Below are 19,174 nucleotides of genomic sequence, written 5' to 3' on the forward strand. Positions count from 1 at the left end.
ACGAGAGTAGCAAGAGTAATATTTTTATATTGCTACTGGGCTCATCAGTTGGAGAATTAAAGATGAGAGGACCAGGCTAAAGAGAGCACCAGATGTGACAGCTTCAGGTGTTGATCTTGTTTATTCATGGTTTTGAATTAAAGGCTGATTTAAACTGTTCTGCAAGAAACAGCTAGTTGTGCTTAATACATCAGATCAAGGCACAGACAGCAGGTGTTCAGACAGTGCATGTAGGCACTGGTGTCTAAGAGCAGACTCGTTTCTACCACCTTCTCTCTGTCAACCTCTCTTACAGCGATTCCTTTATCTGCTGCTTTTGCCACAGTGGCTGGCTCAGCTGTTGCACTTTCAAGGAAACACTGCAAATCTTCAGAAAGCTGTTCTGATAATGGGTGGCATTATCAGCTTTATGAATCCTTAAATGGATAAAGATTCAGAAAAGGAAAAAAAGTTTAAGTTCATACAGATCCTGTAAACTTTCCAAATGAAACAGTCTGCTGCCAGATGTTTACTAAGAATACTTTCTTTTACCTGTTTACCTCTCTAACCTTTAGAAAATCCATTTACTTGCTAGGCCTCCATGTATTCCTGGCTGCCAGTCTTGGCTAATCAGGTGTTTAAACTTGGAATCATCGAGTTTCCAGATCTGGCACAAGTATCTGTTTCACCTTGGCAGACTGGATATTCTCTCTGTTTTAATTCTCCATCTGTATAGACAAAACTATTTCTGAAGTTCCAGAAGAGTTGTAAAGATAAATGTAGTATTTAGGGTTGCTTAGGTGTTGTTTTAATATCAGGTACATCCTTTTCTGGGTAAGACAATCACTGCATCATCTGATGTGAATGCACCAGAGCTGCTCAAAGAAAATGGCATGAAATTGAGCTGTTAAGTGTTTTAAGCCAATTTAGGATACATGAGTGTTTTTCTTGGCAAAGGAGGGTTTATTTTGGTTTGTGCAGGTTTTTTCAGTTTCGTTCAAACTTGTCCCTGGTCACTTCAGGCTAAATCAGGAGAAGTCTCCGTTTAAGCTGGTGCAAAAGCTCTTTGGAAAGGTTATTTAAATGGCTGACTTCTTCAGTTACATCACTGCAGTACTTTTCATGCCTAGAAATGGCAGCTATCTTAGGGGAAACTTTGGCTTCTTAACCATCTTTCTTTATTGCCAAGCACACACTCTTAGCATTTACTTTCACGGCAGTTCTTATGATGGGCAGAAAGTGATTTTGAAATGAAGCAACTTGTTTTCCTTGGTTCAGACTTGCTAAAACTGGACATCAATTGAGAGATTTTGGGGCAACTAAGATTTTCTTGTATTTTGCAGTTCTTTTGGGATTTTACATTAATTATACAAGGTCATCTGTAGAGGAGTGATATGAAACACAAGTTGAAGTATGTGCTTTCTGATGAACTTCATCAGCATTTCACCTGCTTCTTGGTTTTGGACCGTATGCCTGTTTTTAGATCATGTTCCTGTTCTCAGTCTGGGATTTAACTTCCCCCAACTCCAATACATGCTCCATGTAGCGACCCTCCTGCTGGGCCCATCTGTACTTTCTTGAATTTATGAGTTAAAGCCGCTTCCTAGATTTCTATCGCAATAGCAGGTTAGAGTTTTCCAGATCTCTTCCCAGATGCTGCTCCTACATTACCTCTCACAGGTATGACTTTCTACCTGTGTGAGATACTTTTTAGGGCACAGCTTAGCTTTTGAAAGCTGGTAGCTACAACTCAACCCAGGCCTACAGTGTGGACACAAGCTCTGCAAGTGGTCTTTAACATGCTGTATTAATAACTTTCTGTGGCAGAGGGACCTGCCATTAATCCTGACTAAGGTTTTCCTTTCGCTGCCCAAATCATTGCCACAGGTTTTTCTCAGCTTTCTTCCTTAGATGACATTACAGTGGATGTCTAAGTGCTAATTTTCTGAAAGCATGCAAGACTGACCTGTGCTTAGACAGGTTTCTAACTGCATTTCATTTAGCTTCTCATCATTAAATGTTATGTTGGGTGTTGATAGATTCTGTAGGATATCCAAGATTCAAGTCCTGTCCCCCCCACTTCAGTGCTACCCAGAGTCTTCTAAGGGGATTTCCTTTTACCAGTCTTTGACATACCTGGCCATGGACTGCCCAAGAAATCTCCACCTTGTAAATATTCCTAGTTTTCTTTACCCCCAACCTCCATTCCAAGTTTGGTTTTGACTGACAGAGCAAGACAGTGAATTAATAGTCTTCCACCAGAGCTGATGCTTCTTGAATCTTTGGCATTTTCCAAAGAGGGTGTTAGCCAAGTGTTCCCCATCTTTCTTTTACTCTAGTTGTTCCCCTGTTGTGGCCTGTTTTCTGGAGTGTTACTTCTATGACACGTCTCCTTAAGGTTTACTTTCATAGAATCATAGAAGCACCAGGTTGGAAAAGACCCCTCGGATCATCGAGTCCAACCATTCCTATCAAATTTCACAGGTTTCTGCTCCAACAGAAAGTTGGTGCAACCACAGGTGTTAAGCAAGTCAAGCGATTTCAGATTTCCTATAAGAAAAAGGAAATGAGGTTCATAAGAGCCTATAGACTTTCTATGATGAATCAATCTGTTAGCCAGCTGTCTGGTTGCAAACCACAGGTTATGTTACCAACGTTGCTTCTTCCTGTCTCTCATCTCTTAAATCAAAGCTGTCCCATTGGCCCTCCTGCGTCGCAGCTTGCTTGCTCAGGCTGCCGGCCATGAGGGCCTACCTGAATCATCCCAAAGGTAGCAATGGTGGTGAAGGGTGTTAATGACCTCAGTTATTCATTGCCAACCAGCCACCATGAGTTCGCCTGGTTGAGGTGAAGCATCTGAAGAAAGGTAACTTAATATGCCAGCTTTTTCTATAGCGCTGATCTATGCCTAGGTCTGTGCGTTAAACTTCTGTCTTGGCATCACATCATGATCAGGGAATTTGTCTCGAAGCTGCCTAGGGAGGCATTTGTATCACAGAAATGCTTCGAAATCCGCGATGGTAAAGTCAAGAGAAATTGGAGAGTTTGTTGATGGTGCGCTGTATTCTCACCTCCTCTGCTTCTGCGCTGTAGCTGCTTTTGCTGAAAGAATGAGAACATTTCACTGGAGTTCTTGAGAGCTGCAGGAGCTCCCCTCGTTTTCCCTGCAAGATGATGTTGACAAGGGGTGCTGAATGTTTCCTTATCTCCCCTCACTGCAGAACGGGCCAGGAGGAGGAAGCTTCGTGAAGAGCGGGCCTGGCTGCTGGCACAGGGGAAGGAACTCCCCCCTGAGCTTTCCCACTTAGATCCCAGTTCCCCTACCAAGGAAGAGCGAAGGACCAAGGATCTGTGAGTATGCAGCTGGTCATGCAGCACGCGGGTGCATTGTAATGAGTACAAGGAGGAGAGGAGTGTGGTCATTCACAGGAATGAGAATGGAGAAATGAGGTTGGAGAACAGCAAGGAGTAAGATGGGAAACATCTCGCTTTGGTCCACGCTAAAGGAGTGTTTGTGACCAGGTCTATTTGTCAGCGTTGCGACGCTGTACACAGGATAGCAGGGAAGATGAAGTACAAGAGCCTGTATAGTATATCCTCAGTCTGCATGTTCACTGTTGTTCTTGCCATTGCAGCTTTGAACTGGATGATGAGTTCACAGCCATGTACAAAGGTTAGTCCTGCCCCAGCTTTCCTCTTTGCATGACTTGTTCAAAGTGAAACCTGGGCATGCATGTGTAACCATTCACTTTTCTTTTGTTAATGCCAGTTCTAGATGTCGTAAAGGCTCACAAGGACTCTTGGCCCTTCTTGGAGCCTGTCGATGAGTCATATGCTCCCAACTACTACCAGATCATTAAGGTATGGAGAATGGTCCACCCTTGTTGACTGAGGCATTTTGACTGAGATGCAGTTTTTTGGAAGTGTTTTCAAGTTTTGTGAGCTGTGTTGCCCTCGCAGTCAAACTGCTTGACCCCGGTAGTCCTTTCTAGCCTTACAATTAAAGGAAACCAAAGATGAGACACTGCCTCTGGGGAGAGCAGTTTCCTTTCTGTGAGGAAGATAGTTAGGCAACTTTGCACGGTCCACTATGCTTGCTGCAACTGAAGGGAGGTTTTGTTGCATTTCAGGCCCCCATGGACATTTCTAGCATGGAGAAGAAGTTGAACGGAGGTCAGTACTGCACCAAGGAAGAATTTGTGGGCGATATGAAGACCATGTTCAGGAACTGTCTTAAGTACAATGGTGAAGGCAGTGGTAAGAGCAGTAAGAGGTTAAGTTCATCTATTTGCAGTGCTAAGTCAAAGCAAGCACTGATGTGTCCCTACTTGCCAATACTTGATTCGTGCTGCTTATTCTTTTAGGGTATTTTGGGGAGGCTGGGCGAAAGAGTAGGAGCTCCTTAGTAATAAGGCCAAGTCTTTAGCACAATTGTCTTGCTGATTTGGGGCTTGGCATAATGAGGCACTCCCACACTGGTAGATGGTGAAGGCAGAACGTACAAAAAAAGTCTGTTTCTTTCCAAGCTTGTTCCTTTGTGCGCTTGTCTGTATGCTACTTTGTCTTGTAATATCTAACGCAGACTTCGAAAAGCATCAGAGTCTGGTTAGCCCCTGGTGTTTGTCGAGTACAACAGAAAAGTCAGGAATGAACGAGGCTTGTTGCCCTTTGGAAGAAAAATGTAGGGTTTCGGTTCCTTGGCTGTTGAATGAACATCATGACTCTGCAAATGGGTTTAATTGCCATGCCAATTAAAATTCTGCGTGTTGCTTGGGTAAGGAATCAGTTCCCATATGGTGGGTCATCACTGCAGACTGCGCCTCACCAGCACTGCCTTGAAAGGAAAAATAGAGCTACCCAGCTTGTCACTGTGGGCCCCAAGTAAAAGTGTGTCTGCACTGCCACTGGGAAAACTGTTTACTGAGGAACTCCTGGGTTAGTTTTGTGGAAACAACTGGGAAGTCGTTTGCTTCAAGCCCCGGTCATTAACACCTCTCATGTCTTTTCCTTCCTATCAATTAAAAGTAGGGCCCCTCTGAGCAGAACAGCCCTGTGGAAATATCACAATGGGGTCACCGATGTTGGCAATAGCTTTCGTGTCAGGGTCAGCAAGTGCTTTGGAAACTGTATGCAGATGAATTTGTTTGCTGATTTTCCTCTGCCTTGTAGCATACAGCAGTGAGTTGAATGAGTCCACAAAGAGTCTCTAAAAATGTAATCAATTAGTATTGCTGAAAGTTCACATTTCTTCTCTCAGCACTGTGCTGGCTAAATGTGCAGATCACGCATCTCTGATGCTTCTCATAATGTAATTCCTGGCACTATGCTGGAACATTGGGTTAATGCTGACTCTGCAAGCCGTGCCACTAACGGCACTTTGTCATGCCTGTGTGCCTGTCCTCTGGTGAGGTTACTGAATAAATCTGGTATTGCGTTGCTTATCAAGCTTAAGAACATAAGCCAAAATCAACTAGTTAGATATAGGCATCTTCCTCAAAGAAACTTTGTGGAGGGGAGATGATTTATCTGATGCGGAAAGTCTGATGTTGCTTCATTGTTTCTCTCTGTAAGGCTCTGTCCCTGATGATGATGCTTCTTTGTTACTGCAGAATATACCAAGATGGCTTACAACTTAGAAAGGTGTTTCCACCGAGCAATGATGAAGCACTTCCCTGGGGAAGATGGAGACACAGACGAGGAGTTTTGGATCAGAGAAGATGGGAGACGAGAGAAGAGGAGCCGACGGACTGGTCGCTCCGGCACAGGCAGCGTCTGGACTCGGTCGCGAGACCCAGACGGACCAGGCAAGAGGCAGCAGCGCCTGGAAAATGGAGGAAAACCTCCACCGTATCGAGCTACTCCCAGGGCTCCTGCTTCTTCCTCTTCTTCCTCCTCCTTCTCCTCATCCTCTGCAGAGGATCCAAGTGGCAACCCAATGCAGTCTTCTCAAGAAGTGGGCCCTTCCAACGGGCGAGGTTTCCCTCGCTCTCTGCAATATGGCAGCATGCCCAGCCCTGTGCCACATCCCAGCCAGATGGTAAGGAACGGTTTCTGTTGTTCGTCACCCATCAGGCCTGTGGAGGGAGAGAGACAATGGGGAATGCAGCTCTCTACCGTGAAATCTCTACTGCGTAAGAAGAGCTTTCTCCCGGAGGTTAAGAGTCAGGGCTATGGTTTCTACAACTGAAACTTTTCAGCCCTTACATTTAAACTGGTGCAGTTGCCGTCTTTGCCACATTAGATGGGAACAGTCTCCTAATGTTTCCCTGCGTGGGCTTGCACTAGCCCTGACTCCCCAGTTCTATTCTCTCCTCCTAAAGGCAATTACCTCATTGCACAGAAAGCAATTATGTTTCATCTAATGTCCAGTTTACGATGCTGAACATACCAGTCTTTTGTCTGTTGTTTACAGATGCCCAGCAACTTTGTGCTATCTGTGTATGTGCTGCATTTCATGCCTTGAATATTCATAAAAGCAGTAAATGAAATCAAAACCAAGGCCACCCTGGACTGCAGCAGCGACCTCCCTTTAGCCCAATCTTTCTGCTCTGAATTGTACACACGTCATCCTTCCCTTTCTTTTCCATTTTAACCAGTGATGTCCTGTGGTGTGGTGTACAGCTTCTCCTCTGAGACCCAGACTACCCCTCACTCCTATAGCTAGAGGTGAAATAATTCAATGTCTTTATCAATGACCTGGATGAAGGCATTGAGTGCACCCTTAGCAAGTTTGCGGACGACACTAAGCTGGGTGGAAATGTCGATCTGCTGGAGGGTAGGGAGGCTCTGCAAAGGGATCTGAACAGGCTGGACCGCTGGGCAGAGTCCAATGGGATGAGGTTTAACAAGGCCAAGTGCCGGGTCCTGCACTTGGGGCACAACAACCCTGTGCAGTGCTACAGACTAGGAGAAGTCTGTCTAGAAAGCTGCCAGGAGGAGAGGGACCTGGGGGTGTTGGTTGACAGAGACTGAACATGAGCCAGCAGTGTGCCCAGGTGGCCAAGAAGGCCAATGGCATCTTGGCTTGTATCAGAAACGGTGTGACCAGCAGGTCCAGGAAGGTTATTGTCCCTCTGTACTTGGCACTGGTGAGACCGCTCCTCGAATCCTGTGTTCAGTTCTGGGCCCCTCACCACAAGAAGGATGTTGAGGCTCTGGAGCGAGTCCAGAGAAAAGCAACAAAGCTGGTGAAGGGGGCTGGATAACAAGTCTTATGAGGAGCAGCTGAGAGAGCTGGGGTTGTTTATCCTGGAGAAGAGGAGGCTGAGGGGAGACCTCATTGCTCTCTACAACTACCTGAAAGGAGGTTGTAGAGAGGAGGGAGCTGGCCTCTTCTCCCAAGTGACGGGGGACAGGACAAGAGGGAATGGCCTCAAGCTCCACCAGGGGAGATTTAGGCTGGACATTAGGAAAAAATTCTTCACAGAAAGGGTCATTGGGCACTGGAACAGGCTGCCCAGGTAGGGGGTTGATTCACCTTCCCTGGAGGTGTTTAAGGCACGGGTGGACGAGGTGCTAAGGGGCATGGTTTAGTGTTTGATAGGAATGGTTGGACTCCATGATCCAGTGGGTCTCTTCCAGCCTGGTTATTCTATGATTCTATGATTCTATAAAATTTTTAGAGCAGTTCTCCTAAAGCAGATAGAGGGGTAGACTAGGAGACCTGGAGGCAATGACTTTTTTCAGGGAAATAAAGCACATTCCTTTGCTGTCCTGCTTGCATGCTCATGTGGTCCTCTCCTCTCCTTGGAGCAAAATAACTGCCCCCTCCAATGTTCCTTGCTCCCAAATAATTGTGTGGCGGGTGAGTGTATCATGATCTGAATGTAGTTGGAACATATAGCTGGGGTGTGAGATTGGCTTTAGCAATGAAGCTGTGTCACCTCATAAGAAAGAGACTATGGGTGTTTCATGGTATCTCCAAAAAGCCCATCTGCTTGTAGAATCATAGAATGGTTTCAGTTGGAAGGGACCTTAAAGATTGTCTAATTCCAGCCCTCTACCATTGCCAGGGACACCTCCCACTAGATCAGGCTGCTCATCTGTGTGATTCCTCCAGCCTTGGCTTCCCCTCACCTGCAGTAGCTCTGCCACTTTTACTGCATTTCACAAATCATATTATTTCTCCCTCCTGCACTCCTCCCCACCCGCAGAGACCAGCCGTGCCGGGAACGTTTGGCCCCCTGCGTGGATCAGATTCCACAAAACTCTATGGCTCACCGCGAGTGCCTGAGCCCCATCCCGGAGACCTGGTCCAGCAGCACCAGCACTTTGCCATGCAGGTAAGAAATGCTGCATCCAAGGGAACCTGCAACCTGGGACCCACAGGTCCTCTGCACCCCTTGGTGTGATGTGTCTTATAGATACCCACCTTGTGTCTTCCTCTCTCTCTCTTCTCTCCAGCCGGGTGTGGGATTGAGTGAGCACCGTGGGCACAGGCTGGCAGCCCCGGAGAAGCAGGCGTGTGCAGGACCGACCCACGTCTCTGGCCTCGGTCCCCGGCCAGGTGCTCTGCAGCTGGGGCGCATGAGCGGCCCTCCGCCTGATGCTGTCTACCCGCCAGGCCAGTTCCAGCAGGGCTTCCTCCCCCCGAGGCACAACGGGCCCCCTTTGAGGCCACCAGAGGGTTCTGAGGTTCCCCCGGGGCATATGTACCGGCCCTACAAGTACCTGAACCGTGCACACCCAGCCCTGTGGAACGGCAGCCATGGCCCTGCTGGCCAGGGCACCATGGGGCCGGAGGAGAAGACACCCATGGGGCCAGGACCTTCGCTCCAGCCCCGTGCCCTGGGTCATATGATGGACCCCCGAGCTCTGAGGCCACCTCTGCCTCCCAGCCAGTGGACCGAGCAATCGAATTTCCTACCTCATGGGGTGCCTCCCTCAGGATATATCAGACCTCCTGGGAAAGCCACTGGCCAGAGGATGCCGCAGCCACCAGGCACTCTCTTCGGGGGACCGCCGCAGGTTCAAAGAGGGTGCCAGGGTGGGGACTCCATGATGGACAGTCCGGAGATGATCGCCATGCAGCAGTTGTCCTCTCGCGTGTGCCCACCGGGTGTGCCTTACCACCCTCGCCAGCCACCCCCGCCGCACCTCCCCGGGCCCTTCCCCCAGCTGGCTCACGCTGCCTCTGCCACGCAGCCCCCGAAACCCGTCATGGGGAACGGGAACTCACAGGACCCTACTGGTCAGACCATGGATCCAGAGAGCAACCAAGGTAACACCTTGAGCGCCCACCTGCCAACACGGCGCTCCGTGCCTGTAGTGCTTGAGCTGCCCCGCCTGCCCTTTCGCTTGCTGCCAGGCATCGCTCCTGCCTGCTGCAGGGCCTCCCCATTTCCCGTGTTGGGGCAGACCCGCTGCACACCAGCGTGCGCTCGCAGGGAGGGTGAGGGAGGACTGATAGGCTTTAAATTTGTAGGGCTCCAAATTTCAACTGTCATTCAGATGCACAAAGCCTGTATCTATAAACATGTTTTTATTTGGATTTGTGCCGCTAGAGAAGCAAAAAGTAGGTCTTCACTTTCAGGCTTACTGAAGTTGATATTAAACAGTGAGGCTCAGCAAAAAACCCACCTATTTTTTTCTAGAAAATAATTAAATTCTTTAAAAAAATGTGTGTCCAACAACAATTTAATAATCTAAATTGGAATATATGTTGTACTCCAGCCATTGCTTAGATTTTTCTAAGACTGTTTTATTTTACTGTTGCCTGCCAGACGGGTCCCCTCTGTCCCCATTAACCTGCAAGTTATCGGTCTGCCTTGGGGTGCAAATGCAAAGCATAGGCTGTGATGCTTCTGGAGCTCACTTGGAGTTGTTATGAAAATTGGATCTGCAGAGAGTTAGGGAAGGAAATAGGATGTTATGTGGCTAAATGGTATAAATATACTCCCTTGAGTATAAGTCATTGTGGCTTCTCCTCTGAAATGCACATGTGCCTCGTGAGCTCTCGACATCTCAGAATCTTCACACACAAAACAACAGCCCAAAAGCCCCTGAGCAGCTGTGTCAGTTCAGGTGGGATAGCAGCGTGTCTCGCGTGCCGTCATAAATTTCTTCTAGTTGAATTTCGTTTGTTCTAACTGGTAAACTAGAGATCAAAAAAACCCTTAAAAATAAAACAAACCTAAAGTAGAGATCAAAAAAACCCAGAGCTCAAAAAAAAAAAATTTTTATTAATTCTAGCTGGTAAACTAGAGATCAAAACCCTTGCATCTTTTATCGATCCCTTGTGTGCCTTGCACGAAGAGGAAACTCTTTCCTTGTGTGGCATGGCTTAAAAGTTATCATCATTTAGCTCAGCTGGATATAGAACAGAGACTGAGGGAGAACATTGAGTAATTGCAGGGCAAAGTAGCTCTATCTCCAAATCACAGCTGGTTAAAATGCAGCTGTGAAAAGCTCTGCAGCATTTCAGTGTGTGGCAGCGCTTCTTGCCCAAGCTGTGGGCAAGTGGGTTTTGTGGACCAGAAGGGCCAACAGAGCTTGAAATCAAGCTGCCGTTACCCTGACTTCTGCCATCGTGTGGACCCCACTGTGGTGTTCCCAGCTCTGCTTCTCCGCTAGGCAGCCTCTGTACACCCATGTGTCAGACCAAACCCACACATGCAATGTTACTCCAGTACAGGTGTGGAATCAGTGGCTTGCAAACTGCAGCGCACCTGTATGTTGAGGGTTCAGCCCACATGTGCCGTCTCTCCAAGACAGGGACATCCTCATGAGTAGTTTTAATTGAAAAGTGCTCTTTTTTTAAAAGAAGCACCTACTAAAGGTCATCCAACTTGGCAAAAATGCACTTCAGAATTGCTAAAGTTCCCTGAAAGGAAGGCTCTGTGATGGATGTGGAAGGGAGTTTGCAGCTGCCCAGGTACCCTGTTCCAACAGTCCTGTGGAGAGGTTTGAATAGAGGATGCGACATTGCAGGCTTTGAAGTACTTTCATGGCTTTAGAAAGTCACTCCTTTTTCTCTTCCATTGTCACAAAAGCAGGTTGCTCTCTCCATCCAGATGTTAGAGACTTGTCAGGCAGAGCTGCCCAGCAACTTTTGGTCAGCAGCAGAAGAGGATTCTTAGATAGGACCTGGTTAAGCTGGCAAGATTTACTCTTTGGCACGTGTGCTTTGGGTGAGGTTGAGCAGTTGTGTGTATGTGTTGGACAGGGAGGGACAATTTCTGGAATTAGACTTATGAGTGACGTTTTTCCCCCCTTCTCTTTCCAGTGGAGCCGCCAGCAGGTGTGGATGAGAAGGCTCAGTGCATTGGTATTCCTGACGGGGCCTACGCCAAACTCCTACCTCATCCCAAGCCCCCGCTGCCCATGGAGTGCACCAGGCGCGCCTTGCCCCCCGACGGGGATGGGGACGGCTCTAGTGTGAAGGGTGACATGAAGGCAGGGCAGAGCAAGGGCGTGTGGCCAGTGGAGAGCGGCTACGCTGGTGGCCCAGGCTGCATGAGAGACCTTGTCCCCTCCTCAGAGAGAGGGGGTCCCCTGCCCGAGAATGGCACAACAAGCGAGGGGCCGACAGCCAGCGCTGAGGGGAAGGGGCTGGCCACCAACCTCCTGGAGAAGCCCCTCTGCAGCGGAGGGAAGGCTCTGCCCGAAGCTGCCGTGCCTTGCATGGGGCAAGGCACCGGCCTCCCCACCATGGATCCCAGCTCTGTGGGGGCTGCCCCCAACCAGTTCCACCCTCTCTACATGCCTGGTCTGGAATACCCAAATTCAGCTGGGCGATACCACATCAACCCAAGCCTGCAGGGCTTTGGTCCTGTGATGGGGGGAAAGCCGCCGCCTCCTCCTGCCTCTCACACCCAGCATTTCCCTCCGCGGGGCTTCCAACCCAACAGTGCCCACCCTGGAGTCTTCCCCCGCTATCGCCCTCCCCAGGGCATGCCCTACCCCTACCAGCCACAGCCTCAACCTTCCTACCACCACTACCAGCGACCGCCCTACTACGCCTGCCCACAGGGCTACTCAGACTGGCAGAGACCTCTCCACCCCCAGGCCAGCCCTAGCGGGCACCCCAGCACCCACCCGCCCCTGGCCAGACCCCCTTTCCCAGACCGGGGTCCGGCCAGCGGCTTGCAGGGCTGTGAGGTCCTGAGCGCCACCCTGGTCTCTCCCAACCGCATGGACGTAGCGAGTGCCAAAGAGGTTTCTCCAAGCGATGGGCAGGATCTGGGACCTGAAGAGAAGTCTGAGGAGTCCCAGGAAAGGCCGGAGAGTCCCAAAGAGTTCCTTGATTTGGACAACCACAACGCCGCCACGAAGAGGCAAAGTTCAGTGGCAGCGGGGGAGTTCCTCTACGGAGCCCCACCACCACACCTGGGTTCGGGGATGGGATTCAGCCCATCGGCATTCCCTCCACATGGGGTGATGCTACAGACTGGCTCTCCTTACGCATCCCGGCATCCCGCTAGTCATTTCCAGCCGAGGACATATGGATCGCCCATGAATGCTCACCTATCTCATCATCCGGCCTCTGGCCAGGCCAATGGTCTCTCTCAGGAGGGACCCTTATACCGCTGCCGGGAAGAGAATGTAGGTCACTTTCAGGCCTTGCTGATGGAGCAGAGAGGCAGTGGAGGTGGCATGGGGGGGCCACCCCAGGACTTGTATAGACCCTCCGGGTAAGATTGTGTTTTCTGCAAGAAGGCGAGGTGGGAGAGGGGTGATGCCTGGGTGATGATAAGTGTTGGATATCCTTCAAAGGATGTGGCTTGACGTCAGAGGAGATGACAAGCAAAGTTGAAAGGCTAACAGGTGACTCTTAGACCCTTGGACTAAGAGATGTCTTAAGCTGGAAAGTGTCTCACTGCAGCTCTTTAAAGCAAGTAGCAATAGCCATCGTGGAAACCTGTTAGCCTGTTCCATCCATCCCCACACAAGTGTTTTGTTTTATCTCGCAGTCTTTTGTTAATGTGTTACCCAGTATTGTGTATCTCTTCATCAAATGGGTTCTTGCCATTTTCTTTGCAAGAATTTTATTGCATCTTTCTCATAGTGGGACAGAGTAGCTAACCAAAGTGGAAGTTAGCCTCTTGTTATGAACTCCTTTATTTTAACACTGCCCTGTTTTCCCCCTGCTTTTGCTTTGCCCTTCCTCTCTGTCTCAAATTTCCCTCACAGAAAATTACTTCTTACTGAGATTGTGCTTATCACATTTTATTCCTGAGTGGAAATATTCTGCTGCTTGAAAAATTACCTGTTCAGATTTTATAAATTTTCTTTGACTGTAACTGTTTTGTTAGTCCCAGCATCACAGTTCTTCTAGTACTCGAGGGGGTTTAGCTTACAACTAAGCCATTGTTAGTTAGAGAGTAACTACGCTTAGTAGAGTGGCATGGATTCAAGTTTGTGTTTTGAGTGGAAGCCAGAAAGAAGAATACACGAGGTGCATGCTTGTATGTGAATGTTGTATGTATGTGTTCAACCAAGTAGATGGGATTTACTCTTGATGTTCATGTGCTAAAACTCTCTCCATTCAACCTGGCTCCAGTGTGCAAATGCATCAGGCTCAAGTTCCTTTCCCGAAGATGCCTACAGCAACCATGTCCCGGGAAGATCTGACGCCACAAAAACCATCAGCGTTGCCTCTGGATCAAGTAAGGGCTACTAAAGAAGAGCAGGGTTGAAACATAAGTCTTTTTCTTCCCGCTAGTTAAAGGAATAAAGTGTTGGATGAGAGTGGGGAGCATTGGAGGAAGCTGGGAAGTGAACTGCTGCTCTGCAGAGGAGTTGGGGGCATCTCTATAGTCTTAGCTTCTGTAAAACAGAACCTAGGTGGACTAATAGAGCTAGCTTTGAACTAGTTGCATGCAGTCCTGAGATTATTCCTTTCTAAAGTTGCCAGTTAAAGTCCCCAACTCTTCTTCTTCCTCTTCCAGAGCTAGTCCGAGGAAGGAAGGACCTCATGAAGACGAAAGCCACACGTGATTTGGACAAGGGGGAGGAGGGGTAGGACTTCTTCCCACCCTCCCCTCACCCGAGCAGCATGTAGCTTCCTGGGTCCATGGAACATGGTGCCACGATGGCTTTCGTGTTGGAAACCTGGAGCGGTGCTGGGCCCCAGCCAGCCAAGCAGCTGGCTCACCGCCACAGGGCGAGCATCGCAAACTAGTGGCTTTCCGTGACCAGAGACTGCGTCTCGTTCAGGGTTTGAGGGATTTTTTGGGGTGGGGAGGGCAAGGGTGGGGGCGGAAACTTTCATTGACTGCTAAACTCAGGTATATTTTTCAGGGTGGAAGAGGATGATGGTGGAATTTTACTTGTAGTATTAACGTGTGTGTTTTGGAGCTGGATCAGTTTACAGAATTTAACCTGTTGCCTTTTTGAATAAATTTCTGTTGTTGGTGAATGTATTGTACATAATGGGGGAGGGGGTGGGCCCAGCTTGTAGTGGGCTTAGCACTGGAGGAATCCTTAACTGTTTACAATCATATCACACTGAATCTTTCAGGATAGGGTGAAGGTTTGGGAGGAGCTAGGAGAGGTGAGGGAACATGTGGTGGATGACTTGCTGTTCTCCTTCCTGTCCTCTGCAACCAAGACACGACCTGATGGTTGGTCGACTTAAAAGTAGGAATTGCTCAGGAGCATAACATGTCCTCCTCTTTCTCTTGTCTTCTGCCTCTTTCCTCGCTTAACCTCACCTCTACCCCTCTGGATCCAGGGCCTGAGTGCACTTCCAGCTCCTGTCATCATGGGGGAACAAGGAAACCAGGACCAGGAATTGAAACCAGGACACTAACATTGTCCTTTCTGGTAGTATAGTACCTTCTCCCTGCCTTTCTGACAGGAGAAATATATGCTCTAGAATACAGAAAATGGCATAACCGATCATCTTAGACTTCTTCCAGTGAAACTGGGGCTGCTGGAGGTGGGAGTAGCACATATCCAGTAGAACAAATTTTGTACGAATCTGTACTGCCCTGCTTCAGAAGAGAGGAGCGAAGTCCCCACCTTTCTCTGTCACTTGGCTATTCATTTCTTAGCACCAGTGAAGCAGAAAGTACCCCAGGGTTCTTGACCACTCTTGGTTGCCTATGAAGGAGAATCATGAAACTGCTTTGGTGGACCAGTTAGTTTGCTGCAGTGTTAGCTGTTTGTTGGCCTATGGACTTGGATTTGGCGTTTGCAAATTACAGGTGAATCGGAAAGCATCAATTCAAAATTGGACATTAAGGTGGTGTGGCTCAGGGTGTGAGGGATGAGAGGGCTGCATGCTGGATTTGACTTGATTTAGCTTTGTCATCATTGATGACATAGCAGCAAGTCCGATATTGCTTGTGGCAGCTTCCCTTGGAGGCTTTGTGCTGTCTGGAAGGGCACCAGTTGCAGGGCTTCCCCAGTGGTTCACTGGGTGCTGATGTTCAAATGTAGGTTTGACAAAGAGGTTCAGTAGGATTCGTGTCCACAGATGTTCATTTGCAGATTAAACCTAACAAGGAAATACAGCTGGTTGTTCTTTGGGGAGCTGGGGTAAAACAAGGTGGAGTTCCTAAATGGCAACATCAAGCAGCAAGATCTGCTGGGCCCACAGCCCTGGTTAGTCTGCTGGCTGCACTGGGGGGGCAGTGGTACAGTTAAAAGGGTGACGTGCCAAGGTGTTGGAAAAATAGTGCTAGCAAAAGCACAAGTGGCAGAAAAGTAAGGACAGAGCAGCATGTCCTTTTGTCTATGGTACCAGGCAGGGGACAGTCTCTGTCTCCAGGGTTCTGGAGGATTTTTCTGGCTGCCTTGTTGTCTTGGACGATACCTTCACCCATCTCTTTTGCTGGATTGCACTAGCATGCACGGCTGCACTGCCTTTGTCCTGCTGTGTAGATGTACCATGTGCTGGCAAAGCCGTTTGAGCAAATGGCATGTAGCATCGGACTGAGGCATTGCTCCTTCTGACCTAAGCTTTTGGAAGCACAAAAACCTTAAAAGATGAGAAATACTCTTTCCTGAAATAGACAGAGCAAGGAAGAACTGCCACATATCAATGCCCTCTTACCAATGAGTCTCGTTGCTCTTTGCTACAATCCTTTTGCCTCCGATTTGTGTAGGGACAAGGAATTATCTATGTTTAAACAAAAGTTAAACTCTTCATGCTGTTCCCACAAGCACATTTATAAACATAGTTGTTCTTACTCACTGCTGCAGCTAGCCTGGAAACTGGAGCTGCTGCCGTCTTGGTCCGGTGAGCTGCCCAGGACAGCTGGCTCCTCCACAAAGGGAGACTTCAATATAATGTGAATTACTTACACTGTCTACAGATGCCATTACATTATGAAAGGGAGATAATTTTTTTTTGTGGGTTTTGATTATTTTTTGTTTTCATTTGTGTTCATCTGTCTCTAGTAGTTTAGTATAAGCTGGACTAGATGATCCTGGAGGTTGTCCTTAGACTGAGAAGCAGGTAACTGCTCTCCCAGACAGGAACACTATGCTATAGCTCATCCAGATTTGTTCCAGATCTGAGGGTCTGTTACTGGCTCATCTGCTGGCATTGGGTTTTCAGAGGTGCCCCAGCTACTCTGAAATGCCAATCTGAGTCCTTCCCCGACTGGAGGTACTGAAGCAGTAGTAGGTATTTATGAAAAACTGTGCAAGTATAACTGCTCTTCAGGAGGGTAAACCTAGGAGAAACGAAAACGCAGTTAATTCTCATTGTAAAGAAATCTTTAGTTCATTGTAGGTGTAAAAATAATTGGAAATAGCACATTTAAAAACAGAGGAACTGTAAAATATAACTTGTAGCAAAGTATTTGAATTTCTGGAAATGGGAATGTAGATTCTGCAAACAACCCCTGCCATACTTCAGCCTGTGTCTTCTGTGTAACAGTTACACAAATATTTGAAGTGCCTTTCATTTCAGCTCATTGTGAGCTTTGTGGAACAGGAGGTTTTTAGATGCTATAAAAAAAAAAAAACCAACCAAGCTGAAGCACTCTTGGCCTTCAGCTGGAACTGGCACTGAAAACATGGTTCTAGTGGTCATGGTGTTTGGATGAGTACCAAGCCCAGGTCAAACTAGTGGATGAGTAAGGAAGGCATGAATCGCTTGTGGTCTGCCTGGAGAGGGGTAGTGGAGTGTTATATAGTGATGGAAAGCCAGAGGATCCTATATGGAATGTGCGACATGAAGGTATTATCCTTTACCTGACATAAAGGAAATCTGTAAGAAGGGTTTGACTTTTGCAGATGGTATACAAAACAGAGTAGTGAAGCTCACTCCTCCTGGGAGGATTTTCTAGGGAAATGGCTTTTGATGTAGTCAGTAATTCTTATTAAAGTGACTAACAAGCTGCTGTTGTGAGGACACATGGTTTATATTAGAAAAGTACCAACAGAACATAGGGTTAACTATGGCTGGACTCCTCAGGGCTATCCTGGAGACAGGGCATGCTCAGAGGGAGAGCTGCTTGTGGACTCTCAGCTTGGAGTTTCCAGACTTTCAAATGCTTTGTTCATAAGTGTTTCATTGGGATTTTTAACTTTTTATGTTGACACCTAGGGTTGCCCTCAAAATCAGAGCTCTTGTCTCACTAGGTACAATCTGAGCAAATCACAGATAGTGGACACCTCTCAGAGGGCATGGGGCTGGCAGTGGATTGTTGGGGTGAAACACCAGTGGAAAATGTGAATTTATAGTTCATAGTTTCCCAACTCATGCTGGGCAAGGGCTGTTTTGTAGATATTGTGAAAGAGACAGGTTTAAGGAGGGATGGAGAAAAGAGTAAAATGGCAGCTTTTTATGTACAGAGTTGTACTTTTTGCTGTGGGTTTGCATACAGTGCAGAGAAATGTAGCTGCATTTAAAAAAAATCCTGGCTTTTGAGCGCCATACTTGTGTCACTATCTTAAATAATATTTTGACATGTGCACAGAGAATCTGAACTCTGGTTGGAAGCCCTCTTTCTCGTCTGCAAGTGTTGTTGTAGAATAGTATATTATCAGTTGGTCCTTCAGCAAGCATCTTGAGCTAGCGGCTTTGCAAGGTTTCTTGTAGCTATTTCTTTTCCCATACGGAGGATGTGTTTTGCTGTAATTATGAATTTCATGTTAAACAAGACTATATAATGCCTAGAACAAATATGATATTGACCATACTTAAGCACACCAAAAAAAATTCCTGATATTCTCAGATGAGCTTTGTACACTACTCAGGCTTTTTAGCATCTTACTTTCCCCACCACCTTGCCCTTTGCAAATGGTGAGTGTTTTCCCAAGTTCCCACGGCGTTCGATTGTCTATGAAGGCCATTATACAAACTCTGGAAGCTTCAGGCATCTTAAGCACTACAGGCCCTGGCAATTCAACTTAAGTATTTTAAGAAGGCCAATCACAGAGTCTTCACAGTGATTTTTAGCCATGTCTAGCAGAAGTTTGCAGTCTATAAATCCCATGGTGTGACCTGCCAAACCACTCAGTAGCAATCCAAGGCTCCAGCCTGCAATGAGGAGGACAAAAGAGGAAAGTAAATTTGAAGCTTCAAGGCTCAACTGGTTTGATTTGTGACTTTGAAGTACATGGAGACACTTTTCTTGGAAGGGCTTCTGATCCTTTCTTGTCTGCCAAATGCCTTTCCCATACAGATTTTCCAAAATGACTCTCCTGTGTATATTTTTGTAAGTATGGTTTCTCAGGGTCTTGGAGAGCTATCAGCTTCTTGATGTCTTATCTGAAAGCTAGGCACAGAGGCTGTCTTTCATTCAGCTGACTGAAGCAGTTCTCCTGCAGCTTCTCACCCCAACACTTCTCCATTTAAATTCAAAGTATGATTAGGAACAACCTCCCTTTTTTTCCTCTACTGATCTGTCAGTCTTCCGTGCCTCTCTGCATTCAGCCAGAGCTGTTGCTTTCCTCTCAATGGCTTTGTTCTGCTTTCCTTTCCCAAGGAGATGGTGTTGCCATGTGCGTTATGGGGTTTTGGAGTAAGTGCTGACCTGAGTGACAGGAAAGAAGCATCTTGAGGATTGGAGAAGAAAAATGGGAATTTGTGATGGTTGGGGTTTCCCCAGTTGTCCTCACAGCACAGCAATCATGCAACTGTGCAGAGAATCCCCTTAAAAAGTTTTTATTGTGGTGCATTGGTGGTGGAGTTTGCTCTTGCAGAATTCTGGTTTTGCTTTAGGTCCAGTGCTAGTGGTCGAAGAGCAGGTGTGTGAGTGCTGTATCCTTTCTGTAAGGCTGAGATTGAGGTAGT

At 47.6% G+C, this 19,174-nt stretch overlaps 2 protein-coding genes across 9 annotated transcripts in view; one reads left to right on the forward strand and one right to left on the reverse strand.

Annotated features, from left to right (window-relative positions):
* The window catches only part of CECR2 (CECR2 histone acetyl-lysine reader), a 96,254-nt gene extending 82,113 nt beyond the window's left edge, over positions 1–14,141 (forward strand). For both annotated transcript variants that reach the window (XM_069861508.1, XM_069861515.1), the window contains 10 exons: positions 3,201–3,330; positions 3,615–3,652; positions 3,749–3,840; positions 4,110–4,236; positions 5,589–6,016; positions 8,133–8,261; positions 8,383–9,199; positions 11,204–12,611; positions 13,481–13,586; positions 13,869–14,141. In XM_069861508.1, the coding sequence (XP_069717609.1) occupies positions 3,201–3,330; positions 3,615–3,652; positions 3,749–3,840; positions 4,110–4,236; positions 5,589–6,016; positions 8,133–8,261; positions 8,383–9,199; positions 11,204–12,611; positions 13,481–13,586; positions 13,869–13,874 (3,281 nt within the window). In that variant the 3' untranslated portion in view covers positions 13,875–14,141. The remainder of the gene's footprint in view (positions 1–3,200; positions 3,331–3,614; positions 3,653–3,748; positions 3,841–4,109; positions 4,237–5,588; positions 6,017–8,132; positions 8,262–8,382; positions 9,200–11,203; positions 12,612–13,480; positions 13,587–13,868) is intronic.
* The window catches only part of MICAL3 (microtubule associated monooxygenase, calponin and LIM domain containing 3), a 571,168-nt gene that overhangs the window by 261,213 nt on the left and 290,781 nt on the right, over positions 1–19,174 (reverse strand). The gene's annotated exons all lie outside the window — the stretch shown is intronic.

Source organism: Phaenicophaeus curvirostris, chromosome 1 (assembly GCF_032191515.1).
Source record: "Phaenicophaeus curvirostris isolate KB17595 chromosome 1, BPBGC_Pcur_1.0, whole genome shotgun sequence".
Taxonomy (NCBI): domain Eukaryota; kingdom Metazoa; phylum Chordata; class Aves; order Cuculiformes; family Cuculidae; genus Phaenicophaeus; species Phaenicophaeus curvirostris.